The 24,677-nt window shown below is 33.0% G+C and overlaps 1 protein-coding gene across 1 annotated transcript in view; it reads right to left on the bottom strand.

Moving 5' to 3' along the window:
• Nucleotides 1-4,501: 4,501 nt before the first annotated feature.
• Nucleotides 4,502-24,677, bottom strand: part of LOC129219287 (AF4/FMR2 family member 1-like) — a 203,785-nt gene continuing 183,609 nt past the window's right edge. Inside the window, exon 6 of the mRNA XM_054853625.1 lies at nt 4,502-4,921. Coding sequence (XP_054709600.1) covers nt 4,772-4,921 — 150 coding nt within the window. The 3' untranslated portion in view covers nt 4,502-4,771. The remainder of the gene's footprint in view (nt 4,922-24,677) is intronic.

Here is a 24,677-nt window from a genome sequence, read left to right on the forward strand (position 1 = left end):
GAAGGGGGTATTTTTTAAGGGATTTTTTTATTTTTAGAGGGGTGGCTTGCTCTTGGGGGATCTTCGTGGTATTTGAGAATGGTGCGCATTTGCTCCGGGGGGGGGAGAGCACCCCTGACTTACAGCTAAACCCACGTGTTACCGTTTAGCAACATATCAAATGTAATATTTTAAAATACTATGAGGACAAATTGAAGCTCTGTTGTTACCAATAACATTCTTAATGAAGAAGCCATTAAATCAATTTTAATTTAATCAATAGCAGTTGAGCTGTAGGAAATTTATAAAAAAAAAAAAAAAAAAAAAAAAAACAGCATTCTCAAATGTTGGACATTTTCTTTTGTTGCATATGCTTGAGAAATATAGACTTCTTGTTTTCTTTGATAAATTAACCTTTAATATTTAAACCAGTGTCCGTGGGTTAATATTTAAACCTTTAATATTTAAACCCGCGCCTGCCCAGAGAGCCATTGATTGAACAATTTTAAGGGGAGCAAGCTGCTGTTACTAACATATAGTTTTAAAATACATAGGAAAAAAATCTGAGTCAAAAAATAAGATTCAGCAATGCTTCATCACTTCACTACGATATTAGTGTTTGAGAAAAATTGCACTCAAGTGGAAACCCATTGACATTTTATTAATTTCACTTAAGTGGTATTTTAATAAACATTTATTTTTTTGTAATTTTATATGAGTTGTTAAATGTAGTAAAAATAATTAATACTTATATTACAATATGAAAATAAATATGTTTTGGTACAATAAAAACTTCAAGATAGCAAATGTGGCGCAGATGGGGGGGGGGACGGAAACCACCGACTTAAACAGCAAGAAATTTTACAATATTTATCAATGTTTTTGGATTTTTAATGTTAATTTTTTTGTTTCTTCAGTTAAAACCCAATGCACTGTCAAATTGTTTTTAAACACAAACCATGCTTAAATTGAACTATGTTTCTCTTTAAAAGTATTTTCCCCATGAGTTGATGAAAAGTTAAAGTCAAAGAAAACAGATTTTTATTTACATATGTTTTTTTTTTTTAAATCCGGCACTTAAGGGTTGGTTTCAAAAGGTTTTTACTTTAGCGTCTTCTTTTATTGAAGAACACGCAAGTAGTTTAAATGGCACAATTTAAACTTTTATGCGTTCATCACTAGATCGTGTGAACAAAGAACCGATATTTTTCATTTACTTAAAAATTTTGTCCTTTTTGCGAAGATATCATTAAAATACAATCAAGATGCAGTTTTCCGCCTTAGCATTCAGAATCGCTTAAACAGGGCTCCACTTGCTCTTACAAGTAGAACTTTGACTGCTGAAGATTATGCAAGTATAGGGCTTTTTAGCCCTAAGTCAAGAGTATATTTAAATTTTTATGCGTTCATTACTAGATCATGTGCAGTAAAGCATCGATATTTTGAACTAATAGAAGAATATTATTCCCACTCTCTACAAAGTTATCATTAAAATACAATCAAGATGCAGTTTTCCGCCTTAGCTTTCAGAATAGCTTTGAACAGGGTCCTTATAAGTAAGGGAGTTGCTCTAGTAAAGAGGAAAGTTATACTTCTGAACAAATATATTTTTTCTCAAAAGGAAATAGAGAACTTTATTGTGGTTTAGTGACTCATAGCAAGTTTGAAGCAGCTGTCAGAAGACTCTTGAACAATATTTCCAATAACACACACCATTTTCTGATTTTAGGACCCTCTCGATGTTACGCCAATCTTTGAATATTCTGTTTATGTTACCGTAAAGTGTGAAATCCGTTATTTCATACAGCAACAGGGTATTTCATGAAATAACTAGACAAGTCAAATAAAACTATTGAATTCTACGATTTAACTGGGGTACTCTATATAATAATGACTACTTGATTGTTTTAAGTATAAAATATGGGACTCTTAAGTTCTTTGAACCGGTTCTAGATGCTTTTAGTCAGTTTTGAACCGTTTATTAACTATTTTGCAATGGCGTATGTGTGTACGCTTCATTCCGTTGCTTAGACGCAGAATTTAGATGGTGTATTTGTCACTCTTTTAGCAATAAAAAATAGTATCATCTGCTTTTTCTTATTATTTATCAGTTAATCATCCGCAACAGGCATAAAATGTATTTTTCGAGAGATTTTAGCTATTTATGATCAATTAATGTATAAAATAACTTTTAAAGTGTTTATTTTTCACTTTAACAGTCTAGCATTAGTAATTTCATAGAGTTGCAAGGTAAAGCATGAAATTTAAAATGATCTATTAAATATATACTCTAGTTGACTTTTCTAGTTATTTCATGAAATAACTGAATTTAGACGGTAACAAAATGCACATTTTAGCCGTGATTTGTTAACCGTGGTCGTAATAAGATAGTTGGACAGTAGATGTGTAGATATGTTACATTATTTTGCTCGCTTTAATTTTAACAAAAGTATAATTTCCATATAGTATTTTAATAATGTTTAGTATTGTTATTTATAAAAGACTTTTGTCGAATATCTTTCCATCCAAAATTTGATTTTTTGCATTTAAAAAGGTTTTTCCCAGCAACCTCAAACACGTGTCGGCCATTTCTTATTCCTTTCTAGGCGATTTTAACATGTTTTCATGATTTTATGTCGGTTAAATTTTTTATCTTTTGCTTCCATTAACTTTCGATATGAACACGCACACTAACTGCGATAGTTCGTAAATTTAATAATTTGCGCAATTTTCCTTTTGAAATGCACGTCGGAAGAAAAGCAAGTCTAGACACCGAAATTAACGTGGCGCAAAGTCGGCTTTAAACTCCCCTTTATTTCGAAAAAATAATACTTCATATCCTGTTTAGAGCAGTTTGGACATTTTCTCTCAAAGTAACGTATAGCCTCACGCATGTTATTTGTTTTTCATGGCGAAACGTATTCATGGAAATCTTTTTTACTGAATGGAGCATCCACGATAGGTTATTTTTGATTTCATGCAGTTGAAGGAAGAACTATTCTTTGGCTTTGAATATTTGTTTTTAAGGCTGTCCGTGAATGATATCACACTTTTTTTCTTTCAAAAAGTTTGACCGCCCTTTCCTCCTGTGCCGCCCCTCCCTCTTTTTTATCACATGTCACACTGTTTTTCATAAGCATATTGTTACAGAAAATGCGTGATGTCACACTCCCTTTTACCTCTTCCCTACCCTTTCTTACAAACTCTCAATTTTACGAACCTCTCTCCCCCTTCAAAGTGAGACATCATTTGAGGCAGTGAGAAGCAAAGGGATGTAAGTGGCAAAACTAAAAAAATGGAGATAACCAGTACACATGGTAGTTGAACCTCTCGTCTGTCTTGGGGCAAGAGATGGTACTAGTAGCCCTGATGGTTGCTGCTATACAGCATGATTTAGACAAAAAACTCAATAAAAGCCTACCTAGGATGTTATCTTTAAACGCACTTTACTCAAAACTTGAATATGTCCACTTACATCCCTTTGCTTCTCACTGTCTCATTTGTAGACGGTCTCTGTGAATTAAAACAGAATATAAAGTTTTTCTGTGTGTTGAGGATTCAACTGGGAGTGGTTGAGTGTAAAACACCGCTCCCCCTGAGCTCTCGAGTTAAAGACATTGCCAATCCTAGTATGTAAAAATCTATACTAGTAAGGACTTATGTACCAACCCATCCTTTAGTTAATTCCGGTTGCCGCATTGCCATATGTAGTCCAGTTTTTATGCAACTCGTATACGCATATTTGAGAAGTTTCAAGAGTAAGTGCAAATTTTTTTTTTGGTTTTCTTTTTTTTTTTCTTTTTTGCACTTTAACTAATGCGATACGGCTGAATATGTTCTTGACATTTATGGAATAATGTTATGTTTTAAAAATATGCGCTTGACCATCTACAGACATTTTTTAAACATATATGTTCGAACAATTCCTAATTTAAAATGAATCCTTTTCACTTTTGATCACTTTAGCTCTTTTTTCCCCACTCTTCCGAAGAGAAATCTAGGATCTCTGAATATTTCAGAGTTAAAAAAAGCTGATTTCTGTAAATGTCCCCACCCCCCACCCCCCAGTGTACTTGGTCCTCAAACGTGTTACTTCAATATTATGCGTAGTTTGTGTACAATAATATTCAAACGTAAATAAATATTAGCTATTATTCAATATTTCATTAGTTACTAAATTCTCTATTTAAAGTGAAACGTACCTTAGTTTAAATTATCACAGTATTTTTAACTATGACAAAGTACAATGTTCCATGACGTACTTTTACATTTTAACGATGAATTTTGTTTCGACAAGAGCTGTTACAACGGGTATTAAATGATTGAATGTGTGTGTGTGTATTCATTCGTATAGTTACTTATTTTTACTTGAGCAATTACTAAGCTTACTGATAAAGCAGCCCCCCCCCAAAGCAAGAGCCCCCTAAAAAGTGAAAAATACCCCTCAAAACACCACCCCCTAAAAATTTCAATGGTGCATTCTGCGTCATGCCTCCCCCCCCCCCCCTCCCAGGTGGTTACCTTTGGATAAAGGAAATCTTTAGACACTAACTTAGCAAGTTTGAACCGAAAAAACATTGCGATTTAATTCATCAGTCTTATCATTCAAAAAAGTAAATTTCCTGGTTTAATTCTCTTTTTCTACATTGGTTACTCTAGTAGTCATTTCAGAGGGGTTTTGATCTCCATCTTTATATCTGCTCTTTCAATTTCGTACATTTGATGCTTTAACCGGGATCTTGTCCTCCTACACGTATTTCCCGTTCTCAGTTTATTCTACACGACCTAAAGTCTACTCTAACGTGCTGTTATTCACCTGAAAGAATCGAATAATATTTACACTGACCTCTTTGGAATCGGCACGGAAGAAAGCAAACCCACTCTCCTCAGTCCTCGGAGTCTGGATGGCTGTAAGAGGGGGAGGCACGGCCTGTTGCATCTCCTGAAACAATAATTTAAGTTGAGTCAACTTGCAATTCTTTGCTTCTTTGCAACAACTTTCATAAACTTATTAATTCTCTCATATATAACGTTCAATCAATTTACTTGGATATTCACTCGAAACTCTTACCGGAAGAGTTACATTAACGTCAAGTAATAAGCACCAATTTTGCTTATAAAATTTGGAATTAAATTGCCACATTTTATAATTTCAAATACTTTTATTCCAACGCAACAATTTTACTGCAGTTGTACCAATCATTTACTTTAGTATCGCCAAAAATGTAGCTTAATCTACTTAGAGCCCATTGCGCCAATTCATTTCAGTTACTTTGAGCTCTTTGCAACAATTTATTTTAGTTATTTGGAACCCATTTCAACAATTTTAGTTACTCTGATCTCTTTGTATCAATTTACTTCAGTTATTTGGAGCCCATTATAACAATTATTTGAGTTACTCTGAGCTCTTTGCAACGATAAGTTTAGTTATTTGGAGACCATTGCATCAATTTTCGTTTTCAAATAGCAATATACTCTTAATATGCCATATGTATATTCTAATGCGTTTTTATTTCAAAAGTATTATGATTATTATGATTCATAGACACACACACACACACACACACATATATATATATATATATATATATATATATATATATATATATATATATATATATATATATATATATATATATATAATGTGTGTGTGTGTGTGTGTAAGAAAAAAAATAGCACGAAACATATAAAAGCAATACTGTATGGAGAAGCCATTTATAACACAAAACTCAAAAATAAAAAGGAATTTTCGACACTTTGCATTTCATTTCATCTATTCTGCCCAGCTTGCATTAAAAAATCGAAAAAAAGAAAAAGAAAACTAAAATGAGCAATCACAAAATTCGTTCATTTAAAGATTCACTGAAAATAACACTCAATTTTGTGGAAATTGAAACTATAATAAATACAGTTCATGTGAATTTATAATAACTTTTAGACTCAAGTGCACATTTTAATACATGATTTTCGGGGTAATAAAATGTTGGGCAAGATCACAAGTTAATTTTTGTTAATAAATATTAAATGATAAAATTTCAACACTTTGAGAACCCGTTAAGTCCATCAACACACATAAGAAATAATTAAAACTGCCGAAAACTTACAGTACTGAAATTCTGTTTACTGATTTTTGTCATTTGAGGTACTCTTGATCAGGGGAAGTGACCAAACTTGTACTTTAAATTTAAATGTAGTACAAGTGCTAAATACCTTTTAAAGCAACTTTTGATCAAAAATGTCTTTTGTCAATTATTCGTTGAAACATAGTACTCATAATTTCACTTAACTTTTAGAATTTATTTGTTCACATTGTAATTTCGTTTTTAACATCTACAATGGATAGTGAAAGAAAGGAAGACTAATTTTTTATGGGTGGACCAGAGTAGCCCTCTTCCTTCAAGTACTCGTTTATTAGACACCTTTGACTACCCCTGCTCCGTTGGCCTGGCAGCGTTCATGCAGAACCGCCGTCTTAAATACATTGTCTGCCTAAACTCTTACCAATGCTCTGAAAATTTGGGGTGAAAAATTTTAAGAAACAAAGTCTACTAGCATCAAATTTGGCAAATTCTGAAGCAAATGTATAAGACAACGACAAAAATACCATAAGAAAATACTCCGATCAGAGACAGCATAAAAAATAAAAAAAAACAGGATAATAGCTGCTCTGATCACTCGTTTGAAATTTCAACTTGATCCTAAGAATTGTGAAAAAAAAAAAAAAAAAAAATCTGAAAGTAAATTATTTTCAAGAAGTGCAAAGGCCAAGAAACAATTCTGGGAGGCTTTTAACAACAGCAGTTTATTAAAATAGTAAATAAATACATTGATAAATAATTCAAACAGTGTGAAAACTTTTCCCAAAAGTTTTTAACTCTACAAACAGAAGAAAGAAAGAAAACATCTGATCTTTTCAAGATGCTACCTTAAACAGAGAACGGGAAAAAAAACTAGCTTTTTAAAGAAATTCTCCGTATAACACTTACGCATATACATTTTCTGAATAATATCTAAAGCCTTCAAATATTTTGAATCAAGGAATGAATCACGGTGCTGTCTAAAAAATTATTTTAAATCGCACATAAAACGGAATTAAACTGCAGTTTTGCTAAAAAGTAAAAACTGCTTGAGTTAAAGCATTACATTTTTTTTCCGTCCTTAAAGTACTCCTACCAGCTTTTCAAAGATTCTTTCCCTGTTTCTTTTTTTTTTTCACCTTTCGGTGCATTTAAGTCTCTCAATCCAAAAAAAAAAGAGCTCTTAAAAAGAATGAATTGAATTGGAAATCAAATTAAAACTCCTGGGAACTCAATTTGCACTTGTTGTAGTAAAGGTGTCGGCTTTGGTATAAATTCCCAAAGCGAAACTGATGAAAATAATACTCGCATCAAGGACAATTCCTACAAGCAAGAGAGATAATTATTTTCAAACTTTACCCACAAACATGCATTTAAAAAGCCAGACTGAAGTTTGGAAGGCACAGATAACGGATATAGCTCATGCACTCATTGATAAAGGATAATCGAGACAACTTTTGACGTTCTAGCATCGAGTGAAGAAGTTTAGAAACTTTTTTTGGAAAAGGAGAGGAAAAAATCATAACATTTACAAGAAAAAAAAGTTTTAAAACATGAAGAGATCTCTAGATCATAATGTAACACTCACTCGCTGACATATTCGAGAGAATTTGGAGGTTATCGGGCGCATAAGTTCAGAAAGAAACGTGATAATAATAAATACTTAATTGAGAAGGCTTGAGGAGTCAAAAGCATAACCATATAAAAATAATAAAAAAGAAAACTAATAACAACAATACCGATGAAAATTTATAGAACTCAAATAGGGGGAAAATCTAAATGAAAAATAAATTAAATAAAAATACTAATTGAGCTGCTTTTTTTCAGAAATTCCCCCCGTATAAGAATGATGTATCTATATTTTCTCCGTAATCTCCAAAACCTTCGAATATTTTAAATCAGCGAATAATATTTTAACGAGTATTGTAAATCGTAAAAATAAAATTTTACTGCAAGCTAAATTATAGGAAGCGAATGAAATTTTATAGAATTGAATTGTACTATGTTTAGCAATCTTCAACACTGTAAGAATAAAATGTTTTATTTTATACGAAATAAATTAGTAAACTAACACATTGAGCATTTATGAAATAGTAAGAGCTATTTACAATTTCGTTTCAGACACTTGAGGCCTTCCCTCCCCCTCAAGCTATTAATTTATTAGGAAAATCAGAGAAGGGGAAGAGTTAATGTCAATAAATTAAGTTGGATTTCCTGCGCTTCTGAAGTTGGAATAATGCTGCGACGGTAACACGAAACAATTCAACGCCAAAGTTTTCCCCTTTCAGTGAGCTCCCCAAGAAGAAATAAACACTCAGGGTCAGGCATCCACGTACCAGAGCCAAAAAAAGAAACATTGTCCTGAATATCGACTTTCATTCCTTGACATTGAAGATTCAAAACTTTTTTCTCAAAATAAGTAACTTCAGAGTTAAGCGTTTATTATCAAGCAAAGCAGTTCTTTAAATAGGAACAAATTTCAAACGATTCATATAACTCTAGTTGAATGCCTATTTCACAGACATATTCCCTGTATAATTAAGCAGGCATTGCGTGCATATAAGTAAAAATTTAATAATGAATAAAACAGTGATGGACGGTTTAAATAAATATTTATTTTCGAGTGAAATATTTATAAGCGACTGACATGACTAGTAACAATGTCGCATTGTTGTCCAAGCTGCGTATAAAATTGAAAAACGCAATTAGCGTTCGCAAATCATCGTTGATACATTATTCAAGCCCACAAAACATCACTTAAAAAAGCAATTAGCGTTATTAATTTCTCACGACCGAATTCCGTTTGTTTATCTCTAGTCAAAAGTTAAGTCTTATAATAAAGTCGGATTATTATTTTTTATTATATAATGTATCCCGAGAGTAGAATTTGTTTCAAGTGATATGTGGGTTGTTGAGGCGAGTCCGACAAAATTAATTCAAATAGAGTTTTAATTATAGAACAATAGCATTACAACTTTGCATACATCTTGCCTTGTTTAATATCACATCTAACAACACAGTATTTAAGTAGCACATTCTTTTATTCAAATAAATATATTACATATTTATAACTTATTTTTTGAATTAAGAAATCAATATCTTTTTTTTTTCATTTATTTCAATTTGACAAAAAGGAAATTTTTTGAGACATTTTATTACAATTGGTGTCTTGTCTATTTTTTTGTAACGCTCCATATGTAAAAAGAAAACATCCTTTAAAGAAGAGTCTCTCTCTTTCTCTCATCTCTCTCTTTTCTGGAGCCCTCTCTTCCCCACCCACAGAGAATGGTGAGCGTAAAATGGAAATGAACTTATCATTTTAAAATTATTGCATAGTTGAAAATGCAAATTGAAATCTATATGTACCATAAAAAAAAAAACAGGAATTAAATGTTATGTGTAGCCATTTTGTAAACCTCTCCCTAGAGAAGAAAAAATATTTATAAATTGTCATGCAGTAAAAGTTGAGTTTGTGGCGCCTTCTCATACCTTGGTGCTCAGGGCGATCACTCTGCACCACTTCGAGTGGGACGGCCCTGCCCTTACATATATATGTAAAATACCACATGAGGATTGGCAATTTGGCTTAAAGCCGAGGAGAAACCGCAGAAGAATGTTAACAGCTAATATAATACTCCCTTCCCCTACAAAAATATAATGGCTATGAAACTCTCAAAAACTGGCGGGGGGGGGGAGTCGCTATTTCCAAAAAATTTGGGTTATTAGGGGGGGGGTTCGATTTAAGATTCAGGGGGTAATTTTACAAAAGATTGCGAGAATTATGTCAGAAGCATTTGAGTTTTTTTTTCTTTCTTTTGTCACGCAGTGTCATTAAGTCATAGCATGTAGGAAATAATCTGGCACTAAACGCTTCTCAAGATTATAGTTTTTGTCAGACTCCGTGTGTATAATTATCTTTCTATATAAATCCCCCCCCCCTTTTTCATTATTAATATGACAGGAAAGTACTCAAAATATAGTACTTCCTCCATTAATTAAACGAATACAATATAAAGACAGAAATGGAAAGTTGCAATACGAGCATTTAATCTTAGTTTGGAATTTTGTATTAGAATCGTGGGATATTTTGTCGAGAAAAAATGCGTAGAATGCGCATTGAACCGAGACTTCAAGCTATTTTTGTGGCGATATATTTATTATCATTGCATAAAATCAAACGGCTGTCATGCGAACTCTGTGTTAGCTCAATTAGGAAAAAAAAATTCCACAATGACGTTAGTTGTGCAATGAGAAATACTATATGACGAGTTTCAACGTAATGACGTTTTGATACCGAGAAAGTGATGTCACTCCTAGAAGCGGTTGCCTAGCAACCTCCAGATTAAGTTAAAACACTAGCAAATTAGTTTACTTCTTATGATAACTCCCACGCCTCATTTTTCATCTTTTTTCGGAACTTACGAAAATAAAATTTGTGCAAGGCTATCGGATTAACGTACTTCGATTTTATGATTTTTTGCGATTTGTTGAAGCATTTCACCTTTGTTGGAATCACTGAATCTTCTGAAAGGATGTCAATTAGAATAATTTTCAACAGTGAGTTACAGGTTTTTGATTTCACAAAATATTTTAATCCCTTCTGAAAAGGAATTGAAAAAAGAAGTATTACTATAATCAAGGATGAATTCGATAAGTTTTTTAGTACCGGAACGCCACTGTTTTCGGGCACAATAAATTTACAAAAATATATCTATATACCTATATAAATCCGTAATCTTTTTGTGGCTAAAAGAAAAATTAGAAGGAAAAAAAATGCGTGCAAATTATAATTCACGGCAGAAAAGTTTGAAGACGAAACTAAAATAACACTTCAAAAAGTCGAAAAAGCAATCAACCTTGCTTAAGACGAAGAAATGAGACGGATACAAAAACAAGACACGTGGAAACTTTGAAAAAATTGAGCGGATAAAACTCAGAAAAAAAAATCTATTTTTTACAAACTATCGTTCAATTTATTGCTTTGGCATTAGTGGTTTTAAACTCTGTCCGCAATAAAGAATTTATTTCGTGCTAAAATTCTGTACGGCTTTTTAGCCTTAATTTAAAAGCATGTAGTTGATACGTACAAAATTCATATTTAGTGTTTTATTCCGATGGTAAGCGTTAACAAGATTTTTGCACAGAATGTTTAGCCTCAAATCAATGTCAAAGATTGCTTTTTGAAAGACTGCAAAAATTAAACCCAGAACAAACGAAATGAATCTTTTTTTCTTAATTGCATTAGAGGCGAGTTTATATCCAGAAATAATAATTATGAGTACTATTTAAAAAAGAAGAGTTGGCATTTTTACCTTCTCAACTAATCCAGTCTTTTAACTTACACTTTCTGCATGAGTAATGAAGTGCTTGGTGACTATCTGGTCTGTCAACTGCCGCAACGATTTTTAGACGGCGTACGCACGCTTAAGTGGCCACACTATTGTAGGGAGGACTCTTCGCCCACTTTTGCATGTTTTTTATCGGCATTTTACACAGAAAAGGTCAAAAAGAGCGGAAAAAATGCCACGCAACCTCCAGAATTGTTTCTTTGGCTTGTCCTTTTTTTATGTGCAACGAGCATTTGTTGCACTCTCAACAGTTCAGTGAATTGATTTTATCGTTTGTTTCTATCAGAGCAGTGCTGGTATCATAAATTTTTGGAGGAGAGGGGGGAGGTAACAAACCATTATTTTAGTAGTTAGTATGATTTCTCTTTTACCTAAATGAATAATTCATAACAATTATTTTAGTTAGGCAAACTGTTATTATTTCCCCCCATATCTTAGTAACTGAATCAAAAGCTCATGCCCCATCCATCCAACACCCCGTGATAATATATTAAGAATCTATCACTTGAATAATTTTCAAGTAAAAGGTAACCAAATTTTAAGCTATTTTAATAGAATTTATACCGGATAGAATTATGTCTCATCCGAAGGTTAGGCATTTTGTATTCATAAAATCGAGTTTAAATACAAGCACACTTAATTTTCTTATTCATTCACTATTTTATTCACTCATTTTTTTTAAATCATATATTAGTTAATTTATGTTTGTTTAATTATTCATTCATTCATTTAAGGAGAAATATTTTTAATAATGAATTAAAAAAACATATCATTAAAATTATTTTATTTTGAACCTTTTTTTTTGGGGGGGGGGGGCAAACTTACTGCCAAAAATTGAAAATAAAAATCAGTGCACTTTTATTACAAAATGCATTTGTCTTTTTATATGTAATGTAATTTCAAAAACATACTTCATTTTTAAAATGTAAGTTATTCTAACTACTGCAATTGCCCCCAAATTCCCCTACTGCATGAATTTAAATTTTGGTAGCAATGACAATTTAAAGTTTATTTCAGATTATTCGAAAAAAAAGACCCTTGGGTACTTACCAAATCAATTTTTCAGTAAAGATCCTTTCCAGGGGGAACAAAAAAAAATTTTATGAGTTTTTGTTAATTTGCTTCCGTTCCGCGAAATGAAAAAAAGTTGAAATCTTTTGCATTAAACGTATGGAGAATTTATTTTCAAGAAAAACGCGAAAATGTTTTAAATTAAAAAAAAAAAAAAATACTGGGAAAGAAAGAAAAGTCAACTCGTTTCTAGTTTCCCCCTCTTTCCTTTATCTCTACTAAAGCCTCTGGAAACTTCAGAGGTTCGTTAGGTTTAATTGTTAAACATTTTATTAAAATGGAGCTCCGACATTTTTCAAATAGTTTGTGTTTCGCATTACTTACACGTTTGTTTTAGTAATTAAAATTTCAGGATTTAATTTTTAGAATAATTTGATGCATAAACTGTGTTTAAAATCAAATAAATTTTTAGTGAGAAATGCTAAGCCCCTTTGGCAATTTCTTTGTAGCCAAATCAATTGTCTTTACCACTTTTTATCATTATAGTAGTGTATTCTATTTTACCCAAAAATTCGAAAAAAAAAAAAAAGATATGAAATGTTATCTACATGTAAGTCACAACAATGCTAATATTCCATTAAATGTATTGGTCATTTTTAATTGCATACGAGTCATTCTTCAAAAAGTGTAACTTTTCTGTCACACGCCTTTTACAGTAAAAACTTTAAGGAACAATTCATTTAACAATAATTTTTAATTTCACCAAAAATATATCTATTTAAACCTACCAACAATTTTTTAAAAATAATTTTTATTTTAGTTTATTTTTGGTTTACAACATGTGAATTCTCACGACTGTTTATGTTGCTTAATAACTTGTTTAATTAAAAGTATATACTTATTTATTGTTCCTTTCACAAGTGTCTTAAATACTAATTATTTAAGTATATTTAATTTTTAATATTGTGTTTTAGTTCGTTTTAGAAGGCCAAGGAGTCATGTCACACAATAAATTCTCACCTCCGTTACTTAAACACAAAATGCCATTCCTCATTAACACGTAGCAGTAATGACATCAAATTCTATTTTCCATGATACAAGGGAACCACTTGTTTATTTTCAGCCATAGTTGAAGTTGTGAGATTTTTGTCGAAAAACAAAACATAGATTTTGCTTTAAAACATTAGTGTGGTTATTCTGACCTCTCATCTCCGTGAATTTGAATTTCAGGGATGTAAATTTTTGTAAAAAAAGAAGTGAACATGTTTTAATATGCTTAACATGTGCAGATTGTAACAACGAAAAAAAAAATCCATGAAAAATGAATCTATTAGGCCTATATTAATGGAAAGATCCTCACCTCCGTGAATCTCACTTCCGTGACAGACCTTATCAATGTCATTATTTCTGAGGTAAAAATAACTGATGGAGGGGAAATACACCAATATTAGGCATTCTACCAAAATTATAAATTGTCAGTATATCCTTAAATTTACTAAATACTATTTTTTAATATACATTTGGAACTACTAATTAAGTCGTACTTCAATTAAGAGAGCTTAATATTATATTCCCACTAATCATTAAAATAGCTGATTGTTTGCACAATAAACAAAATTGCTACTTTGATATCAAATTGCCCCCGATTTTTAAATATTAAAAAATTTTCTTTTTTTTCCGTGAACAAGGTTTTTTTTTTTTTTTTTGCTTATGAGTAAAATAATTGGAACTTAGCTGGGCCATTGTTTATGGATACTTCTAGTAGGTAACACTTTCATGTAAGAATAAATAAAAAAGAAAACAAAAGGTTTCGTAATTGAAAAAATATTTTGCGTTCAAAATTTAGTTTTCTGGAGAATGACCCATACCCAATCATCACTATTCCAAATTGACAATAACCAAAATAATCCAGACAACATTTGAGGTTTCAACAGTCTCATCTACAAATTAGGGGTTTTCAGAAAACCCTTATTTAGTCTCCCATTACGGCCAAGATTTTTTTAAAGTTTTTTTATTATTAGCTTTATTCTTCTAGCGTTGTACTCAATATTTTTAACGCCTGTACAAGTTTGTTTCACGCATTGGAAATAGTAAATACAGTAGCACCTCGTTTATCCAGCCCTCGTTATTCCTGCTCTCCGTTTTTTCCGGATCAAATTTGTTTAGTCAAAAAACAAATTCACTCAAATAATCATTCTAAATTATGATAGCAAGAACAGCAATATTCGCTCTATAATTTTGATTAAATGTACAAGTCCTGCATTGATCGTGCAATAAATTATAGTAATCTTACAAACAACATGGCGTATTTGGAGTGTCAGTCCAATAGCACTGCAGCTGAACCATAAATGATAAGGTGTTTCAGAGTAACAATCCTAATATAATTTTGTCACAAAGCTTTTTTTTTTTTGCTGTAATAAAAGACAAGCCTGCGTATTCTGTACCTCAGAGCCAGAAGAACGTAAGTCCAAAAATTGCTATTTTTTGTTTATTAGTGCATTGTATGTAGAAGTCAATTCCGCACTGAGCCATGTGAACGTAATTCTTTAAAAAATATCCTTTTCAATTTTTTACTAGGGTTAAAAGAGCGCGCGTCTCATCCTTTGCATGCGGAAGAAAAACGTTTTTCCTCCGCACTGTAAAATTATCATAATGTGACTTACGTTCCTCTGACTTTGAGGTACAGTATTTACAAATGTGTTTTGCTTCTTGACCATAGTACCCGGATTATCAGGATTTTCGTTTATCCGTATTGCCTTCGGTCCCAATTAGTCCGGACAAACGAGGTTTTACTGTACGCCTCAAAAATTTAGTCAAGCGTATTTTCAGGCTAAATAAAAAATTTATTTTTTAAATACATCATTTGAATGTTTTATTTATTTATTTTTTATTTATTTTTTTAAACACTCACTGTCAAACGTTTTAAATGTTAAAAATTGAAACAAATCTCTTCTTTCCATGTATTAGTCCATTTCAACCTTAGAAAGTTTTTTTTTTTTAAAATTTTCATATGAAATTGATCACTATTATGGTATTCACTGTTTTTATATTCCACTCCTCAAACTGAGTTTCACTCTGAAAAATGTCAAAAAAGTACTTTCACGCCTTGGAAAAACTCTGGTCAAAAGGGTAAATGAATAATTTATTGTTCAATGAATGTTCTTAGAAAGAGTCTGTCCTTCGTCGTCGCTGCCTATGAGTAAAATAAGTTTGGTACCATTAACATGGAAATGCGTCGCAAATACAAGAAGTACTCTTGCGAGAGCCTCAATTATACTTAAATGCATGTAAGTAATTTAAAAAAAAAAGAGAAGACGAGACACGAGCTTCAACTAATTGATTCGTTTCTTTTTCCAAGATGATGAATATAAAACAGACAGTGCTTTCATCCCTGAACCCTCGAACCTTGAGAACATTAGTATAAGAAAACGGTCTAATTATTAAACCATTCACGTAGTAGCTATTTTTCTAATAGTATGGACGGAATTTTTGAAAATGCACAAAAAAGGTATCTTTAAAAAATAAAGCAAAAATAAGTTTAAATTCACTGTTGTACAGACGTTTTAGATCCCGTTTACCAAGGACTTGGTTTGAAACGTCCTTGGTGTAACTCGTCTACCAACAACATAGCAACTGCAACTTCATTTTGACAGCGTGCCAACAGGTGAAAATTAGGGGTAGGTCGATATTTGTGCAAATCGTTATGCATTTATTTCCGGCAACGCGACAGAATCAGATTTACTTGCGACAATGAAAATTTGCTACACGGAAAGAAAAAAAGTTTCATTAGTTTTCAGTAAAGAATTCTGAATGAATAACTCTGGTGGGAAGTTTCAGTTATTTCCTGTTCTACACTGTTTGAACTGCGAAGTGCATATGGCCCCATTTAGGGTGAGAGGCTCGTAGCACCAGCGGCACCCCTTTAAGGGTGCCGTTTTAGTTCCCCATGGCACCTCATGGCTAAAAAATGGCTCCCTTAAGAGTGTCGCAAGAAGCCGAAAGTGGGTGCTACAAGCGTTTCACCCTTGAAATGAAATATGAATTAAACATATTAAACGTAAAGTACCTTCTGATCGATACTTTAAATAGGTAAAAAATAAATATTAAATATTTAATAACTCCGCTTTTGTTGCTATCATGGCTTGGATGCGAAGTGGCATTCTTTCAATGAATGATGTGACTGCTTGAGTTACCAAGTATTCTGCCGTGTGCAGGTAAACGGCAGTATCTGCAGAACTGAGTTTTCGAGATATTTGAAGAAATGTGTGGTGGATTCAATACTAACACTAGGAAAGTGTTGGATTTAGACGTTTTTTTCGCGCCTCTTTTTCACCAGAAATCAAATAAGCGAGCTTGTACAATAAAGATAACGTACAATAGATGACAAAAATGCAAAAGGAAAAAAAATGAAAAAAGTGCAGTTACTGCCCTTTACCTGCACATGGCAGTATTATACATAAATTGTTATTTTTTTCCAAAAATCACACTCATAAAAAGAAGCTTGTAACTTGAAATTTTAACGGACATTGACATCTCTCACATTCAAAATATTAAAAAAAAAAAGTAAAGTGTTGCCAAAATAAACTTTAAACTTTTAAATAAACTGCAAAATGTGTTCAAATAATAAAACTATGTAACATCAATAGACAGCAATGAAAATACAGAAAAGTTTGTTTGAGTATAATAATTTGGCCACCCTCTGTATATATACAGATAGTTTTTTTTTGTACACGTTCTAAAACCGATCGACATTTTGCATTTAAAGATAAAAAATGAAATTAAACTCCTCACAAAGTACGCATGCTTGAACGGAGATCAGTGTGCAAGTAAGGGGCAAGGTTATAAACGTAAGCGGGGATGTTTATTTTCCCTCTTACATAGGATTAAGTATGAGGAACTACTGTTGCAATGTTTTGCACGACCTCATCTAGGAATGAAAGTCGCATCAACTTGATAAGCTTACATTTCATAAGCAAGCAGCATACATACTAAGATGTCTTTCAAAACAACATTTCTCTCAATAAAGAAAACAATATTAAAAGTTTGAGGGGGGGGGAGGTAAGAATTCTACATTAAGTTTTAAAAATTGTATAATCTGACGCTAGAGATTAGTTAATGCACTGCTAATGAAACAGAAATTTACATAATTATTAATTTTTCAAATACAGAAAATTCATCCAAAGCAGAATTAATGACTTGAATAGTTCAGTGATCTTTCCAAATGGTATATTACACACCTATTTAAGTTGCGGAAATATAAATTACCTCTGATTGGGCGTAGTTATAAATTAGGGCGAAGATATAAATTACGCCTGAATGCTTCTAATTTCGTTAAACTGACGAACTGAAAATGATACAAGAAGAACTAGATTCATGCTTGAGAAAACTACTAAATACCTAAAGATAGAAAGAAGAAAAATGGACCATGTCCTTTTAGTTGAATTGCCGTATTCACAGCTTCTTAAATGAAGCATCACATTTAGTTTAAAAAATAATAATAATAAATAACCACGAAAATGCTATTTGCAACAATGTTCTAAATCCAGGATTCTTTGATCAAGAAGAAATGAATGTAGTTTATTTACTGTCAACCTTAATCTACCTTTTTCGCTTGTCTTCAATTTCACAGTATGTGATTTCAAAACACAAACAAACGAAACTGTTCCAATTTTACTCTTTACAACTATCATCAAGTTTTACTAAACACATTCATTTAAGTTCGCAACGGTTCACGTATTTGCTACAGACTTTCCTGGAGAAAACGCGTAAGCAGTGTGGTTTCCAAATGAGATTTAAACTAGTATTGAGGAAAAATAAAAATAAAACAACATACGATAGCTAAAAAAGATTAATAACACTCACACATACATTTAAATTGTAACTAAAAACATTGCTACATTGTATCTACTAACATTGAATATATAAAAAAAAAATGTAAAATCTAGAAACGAACAATAACACCATTCATAAGTAAAAAAAAAGACCCGCGGATAATTCGACCTCCGATAATCGGGTGTTTACTGTACGTTCATGGTTAAGCTTAACAGTTTGTAAGGAAAAATCGATTTGCTATTTAATTCAGGAGTGCTCACCTGGGGGGGGGGGGGGGGGCGAGGTCATGGCGCCACTGAAATTTTAGGGAGATGTTTTGAGGTTTTTTTTATTGGGTGCTCTTGTTCTTGGTGGTCTTTGTGGAATTAAGAGGGGGAGGAGGTCTGCCATTGCTCTTCGGAGATGAGTGCCCCGTTTAACTGTATTAAAAATATCACGCAGAAACGTGCATTAAGATGAACATTTCGGCTCAGAACAAAACCTTCTGGGCTTTTCGCTGAAAAAATTCGCGATTGTATGCTGAATTTTCTTTTTTAGAAATTATTATTTTGTGAGGTTGTAGAAGGCCCGCTATGTATCGAGCAGCAAATGTTGAATCTTTTGCATTGAGAATAAAGTGGTTTATCTCTGGAAATTTCAATTTGCATTGTGCCCCCTCACTTTTAAAAGTAAAGGGGCCTAGTCTCCTCTCTTTTTAGAGTTAAAAATTAATAATCGATTGAAAAATGATTTTATTTTTTACGGGGTGAATTGATTTTTTCTACCAAAGTAACATCTAAAATTCCAAATATAAATGGACCTTTCTCATCTTAGTTCATAAAAATGGAACTTTTAATTGGAAGAGGAAATTCTGCAGTAGCCATCCGTCCCGATTTTTGAGGCCGTATTCCTTTTTTTTTTTTTTTTGAAGTCACAGAATCATAAATATTAAAAAGCCATCAATACAACCCATTTCTACAATTTTAGGGGGCCACGCCCCCTAATCCTACATTTTTTGAGCCCCCCTCTTCTTTTGGTGCACCAGCCGCCTATGGGAACGCTAGTAGAACAAGCGGTACTCAATAGGAAGTCAAAATGGCACCCTGGTTCAGGCGTTTAACCCTAAAAGGTACCATATGCAACCCGCAGTTAAGCGAACCGTTGATTGCTAAACTTGGTCATATAATCCCCCACTATTAAAGGTGCACCTATTCCAACTCCAAGATCAAGCCGAATATATCTCTTTTTTTACCTCAACCCCAATGTACTTGCATGAAGTAGGATGCTAACAATTATTTGCATCAAAATAATGAATTTCGGCAGTAAAAAGGTAAACTTCGACGAAAGAATATTTCATGTTCCATATGCTTCGTCTTCGCAATTCATTTTTAGTTTAATTGCACACAAACCACAGGCGCCTTCCCCTCCCCCCAAAAAAGAACAATGGTTCTCAAATACTTGAGTCTCGCCCCCCCCCCCCCTTCACTGACGAACACGACCATCAAGGGGAAAAAAAATAAAAACACCCCTAAAAATTTCAATGGCGCAGTTTGCGCAATGACCCCCCCCCCTCCCCCCGTTGAGGGCACTCCTACAAAAAGTGTAATAACATTTACTTACAAGAGGGTACCATCAATCACGCGTTCCCGAACATACAATAGATTGGTTTGATAGTCGACACTAACATCGACGGATCGAATTATTAGTGTCTTCAATTCATGCCATCATTCATCGTCATAACCTTCTGTCTCCACCCCTGCAAGTGGGTGTGTGTACGAAGAGGGCGCTTGGCCACGCACCTCCCACGCGGTTCCAAATCAAACACCAAAGAGAAAGAAAATGCTAAATAACTCCCCCCCCCCCCGTAAAATTCCTATGACTACAGAATATTCTCCCACGATACGATTAGCCAGGGAATGTAGATAACTAAAATCAGGGGTGCAGTGATAAGGGGGTCTACCTCCTCACATCCCTTGGTTTTAATTCATACAACCAATCCTCATACAGTGTATGAATTTTTTTTAACGACTGCAATGATCCGTTATCTCCCTCAAACAAGCTTAGTGTTTTTCATTTGAAATTTCCATTCCCCCCCCCCTCACAAACTATAAAAACTGGAATTAGAACAATATCATTTCGAACCAGAGTATAACACGGAAATAAATATGAGAAACCCGATTAAATGCTTTGTATTTAGAAATTAAACCGTCAACTGTTCCAGATTTTGGTCAATATGGAGAAGTTATTTTCGTCCCAAAAAAGTTAAACTATTTAGAAACTTTTACGGAGGATTAATTTAGCTAAGGTGAGTTATTTTAATATTGAGATGGCCATTGGAAAGACCTTCTGAACAGATTGAAAAATGGAATGTTTAATTTAAAGGATTTTAAACGTGTTGTTATGGAAAACTTAAAACTAGGAGATATTTTATTAGATATTTCAGAAAGCAGACTTAAACTGAAACTTTTTCCACTAGGATATATGCTGCTTGAACAATACGTATGAATTTCGCCATGCATTTCCAATTGTGATATAGAAGTATTATTGAGATAATTCTGCGGAAACTTGATTTATTCAAAGAGTAATTGTATTTCATTTATTTAAACTTCGTAAAAAAAATCTAATAATGCAGTTTTTTAGCTTATTGAATCGCGTAGTTCAATATTTTAAATAATTTCACAATCTTGCATAAAAATAAATTGGCCATTTTTTTTTTTTTTGTTAAAATGTCCTGTTTCGTATCTCTTGCTATATCAGAACATATCGCTCCACCGTCAACAAATCAAGGTTTAACGTAATCGTACTTTTAACCGATTTATTCGCAAGAAATGCAATTTTCTTAAACAATTTATGATACATATTCATTAGTTGTTTTTTGTAGTCCAAATTAATAGGGTATGGTTAAAGTTTGAAACATTTTCTTCTAAACTGTGAAATTACAATAATGTGCCACTGTTGATTATATCGTTCACACGCTACCACTTGCCAGTTATGTAAACTAATTTCAGACCACCATTGTGGCAAGAAAGATATTAAATTCAGACTGTAAATCAATACTTATTACGATTCTTCAAATTCAGCTGTACCACTATTGTCGACGTAAGCGATATGTTCTTAATTTGATTATAATTTGGGAAATTGGGTAGTTTTTATCAACCTTCGGGAAAGGCAATGAAAACTGCAACAGTATTTATAATAATTTGGAAAATAAATGATTCAATACATAATTTATACATAATTTTTTTTCTGGACTACTTAGGTAACTTTACTTCAAGGGTACCAATCGTTGTAATGTCCCAAAAAGTAAAAAAAAACTTTCTATTTACTCTTGCCTAAAAGTTGTTACTTTTTGTGCATATGAGGAGAGAATTTATCGTATTAGAAACCTTTTCTTTTTGATAGTATCTCGTTCAGTGAGAAAGTTTTCATTGCCTTTCCCAGATGAAACAAAACTGTCATAAGTATTTCCCGATTCAATTGTTCTTCCCATCGTCAACTCTTGACAATGGAGGAAAAAAAATAATGCCATCTACAGATTGAATCGGACAGTTTCTCTGTTTGAAAGATTTATTGCTCGGAAAAACATGCAATGTTAAAAGGCAGAGCCTAAATAAATAATATATCGAAAAAATTTATTGATAATCATCAATTGGCCATTTTTCCCCAAAGGTCGGAACCGATTGCATGGTTGACCCAGAATCGTTTCGTAACACAAGGACACCGGGAGCCAGACAAATACCAACCATGTTAAAAGCTAGTGATGCAACATCAAACGGATGGGGAAAAGCTTTCGGCCGATTTCTAAAAGCTTACTCATTTTGTGAGGGTCACAGTGGAACATGTGGACTGTTGCGAAGGTCCTTGCACCAGTCACAAATAATGTCACCAGACAGCAGCAATTCCAATATATGGCTATGTGATTGTTTATGTCGATTGACTTAACTTTTAACCGTTCAACAGCAAATTAATACGTTTTTTTCTCTACTATTGGTAATCGGCCGGCGACACATTATCTGTTCTTTCTCTACTTTTGTTTACCGGCCCGGCGACACATTAATGATTCTTTCTCTACTTTTGTTCACCGGCCGGTGACACATTAATGCGTTCTTCCTCTACTTTTGGTTACCGGCCCCCGACACAACAATGTATTTTCGGCATTCATGAAAAGAAAAGTAATACAAAATCGGTAAAATTTTGAGTAAAATTAAAAATCAATCTAGGATGCAAAGAAAGCTGTGTATGTGCACAAAGAAAAAATAAAGTGTTTGGGTATCATTTCATACGTGTTTCAAACTGAGTACCCCTGTCCCAAAAATCTTACTTTGACAGTCACATACACATTAAGAAACATCATTTTTGGTTTCATTAAATTTTCAAATAACAAATTTTCTTTAAAATAAGTTCATATTTCATTTTAAAATGTTTAGAATTTTTGTCCACAGATACGCCACGTTTAATAAGTTTTATGATTTCTTTTGATATTGCCAATATCATATTAGTCAAAAATAATGTATTTACGATACATACATACATCGTATTATTTTGTGAAACTGTGAGTTGTTCCCAATCAATACCAACTATTTTTGCATTGAAACTCGTGTGCTGTATCATTATTTCTAACTTTCCTTCTGTTTCCAAACACAAGATCACGGTTAAAAAAATAAATAATAACTACAAAGGCCATCAGTTCTCTCCTGTAAGAAATTATCAAGTTCGAAATCTTGATTTAGAGCTATTTATGAAATAATTATGTCGCGCGCAAATTTTATTTTCGATTCCATTTCAAAGTTTGTTTTTCGCTGTTCAAACAACCTCATGAATGAAATGAAAAAAAAAAAAAAAAAAAAAAAAAAAAAGAAACCCTCAGAAATAATTTGCACAATTCCTTCATTTTATATAAATATCGATCCGTCTTACTGAAGAAGTCATTTAAAATTATCTTGCACTTGCATGAAAATCCAATTATGACTTTCGGAGTACATTAATTGGTACGGAATTTATTTCTTTTGAGTACAACTTATTTTCTCCACTTACATTTCCTAAACAGTTACGATAAAAACTCGATCATGCACGTCTTTCTGATACAAGCCTTACTTATTACAATAGTTTCGTCAAGGGGAAAAAAAAGTGTTGCATATCAATTAACCTTCAGCTATGTTCATGTATTGTATAACGGCTTAAAACACGCGTGTGTTATTCCAAAGAGAGTGACCATTTGAGATCATTGCTTACTGTATGCACTGCGAATTGTCGAAGTAGCTTCGTGAGCACCAGACCAAAAAACCACGAATGCCTTGCAGAGGTTGAGTCGACAGATCATCAGGCATGTGCAAACCTGAATGCGGGTTTGAGAGCAAGTAGTTTTTTTTTTTCTTTTTTTTCAAAAATTTTCTTACATCAGGTCCGGTAATGAACGTAAATTTTGAGAAGTTAAATCTGCTCGCGTACTTTAATTCATAACAAGCACATTGACAGATTTGCGGTGTCCTGCAGCAACGTTCCTTGCAAAACGCAAAATCGGGGAGCAGTAAAGTGCTGATTATTTGAACTAGTCGAGATTGATGCAGATTTTGGTAATTAAACAACGTTAAGAAAAGTTATATTTTTATTGGGTCACTTCCCCACACTTTTCCAGGCTTAGGATTGGCAATTATGATAGTACCAAGGGCCCAGTGAAGGGTTGGGGCTCAAACCCTCACTGGGCCCTTGGTACTATTATAGTACCAGGGGCCCTAGTATAGCCCTTGGTACTATTACCATAACCCACGCTTTTAACACTATTGCCAATCCTACTATGGTAATTTATATAAAAGTAAGGACTGTTGCGACCTGTCTCCCCAGATGGTCAATTCTGGAATTTTTAAAACAGAAGTACACATAGAAGTAATTGCAAGAACAGTTCATATTTAAAAAATGTTAATGTAATGATACTCTGATAACAAGAACATATACTTCACCAACAAGATCAAAACATAAAACCGGAGAAGTTGCATCTAACCAAACTCTCGACAGAGGACTTTCATCATTTATGTGATTATTTATGACAAGAATACCTTGCTTCTGCACCAAGTTAGATGACAAACTTAAAATCGATGCAGTTTAATCTAATAGCAGTTTACAGAAGTGCGCCCCCCCCCCTGTAGCAACGCATTGTTTATCCACAAAATAAGAAGAGATACGTAAAATCTGGAGTACAACTTTTGTTTTTGAGAGAGAGAAAAGTCTCAACTTATGAGGATGGTAATAAGAAATCAGTTTAATCACCGGAGAAATAGATTCTAACCTAGAGTTTGAGGGAATTAAAACTTATGAAAATCTATAGACTTTTTCCTCAGCTCTGAAGTTAGAAATGGATATAACAAGGGAGGAAAAACTCTTCCATAATGCATCTAGTTTACTATTGTTATGAAATCATTTATACGAAGTGAAAAAAAGAACGCTGGGTCACGAT

This window comes from Uloborus diversus, chromosome 3 (genome assembly GCF_026930045.1).
Source record: "Uloborus diversus isolate 005 chromosome 3, Udiv.v.3.1, whole genome shotgun sequence".
NCBI lineage: Eukaryota > Metazoa > Arthropoda > Arachnida > Araneae > Uloboridae > Uloborus > Uloborus diversus.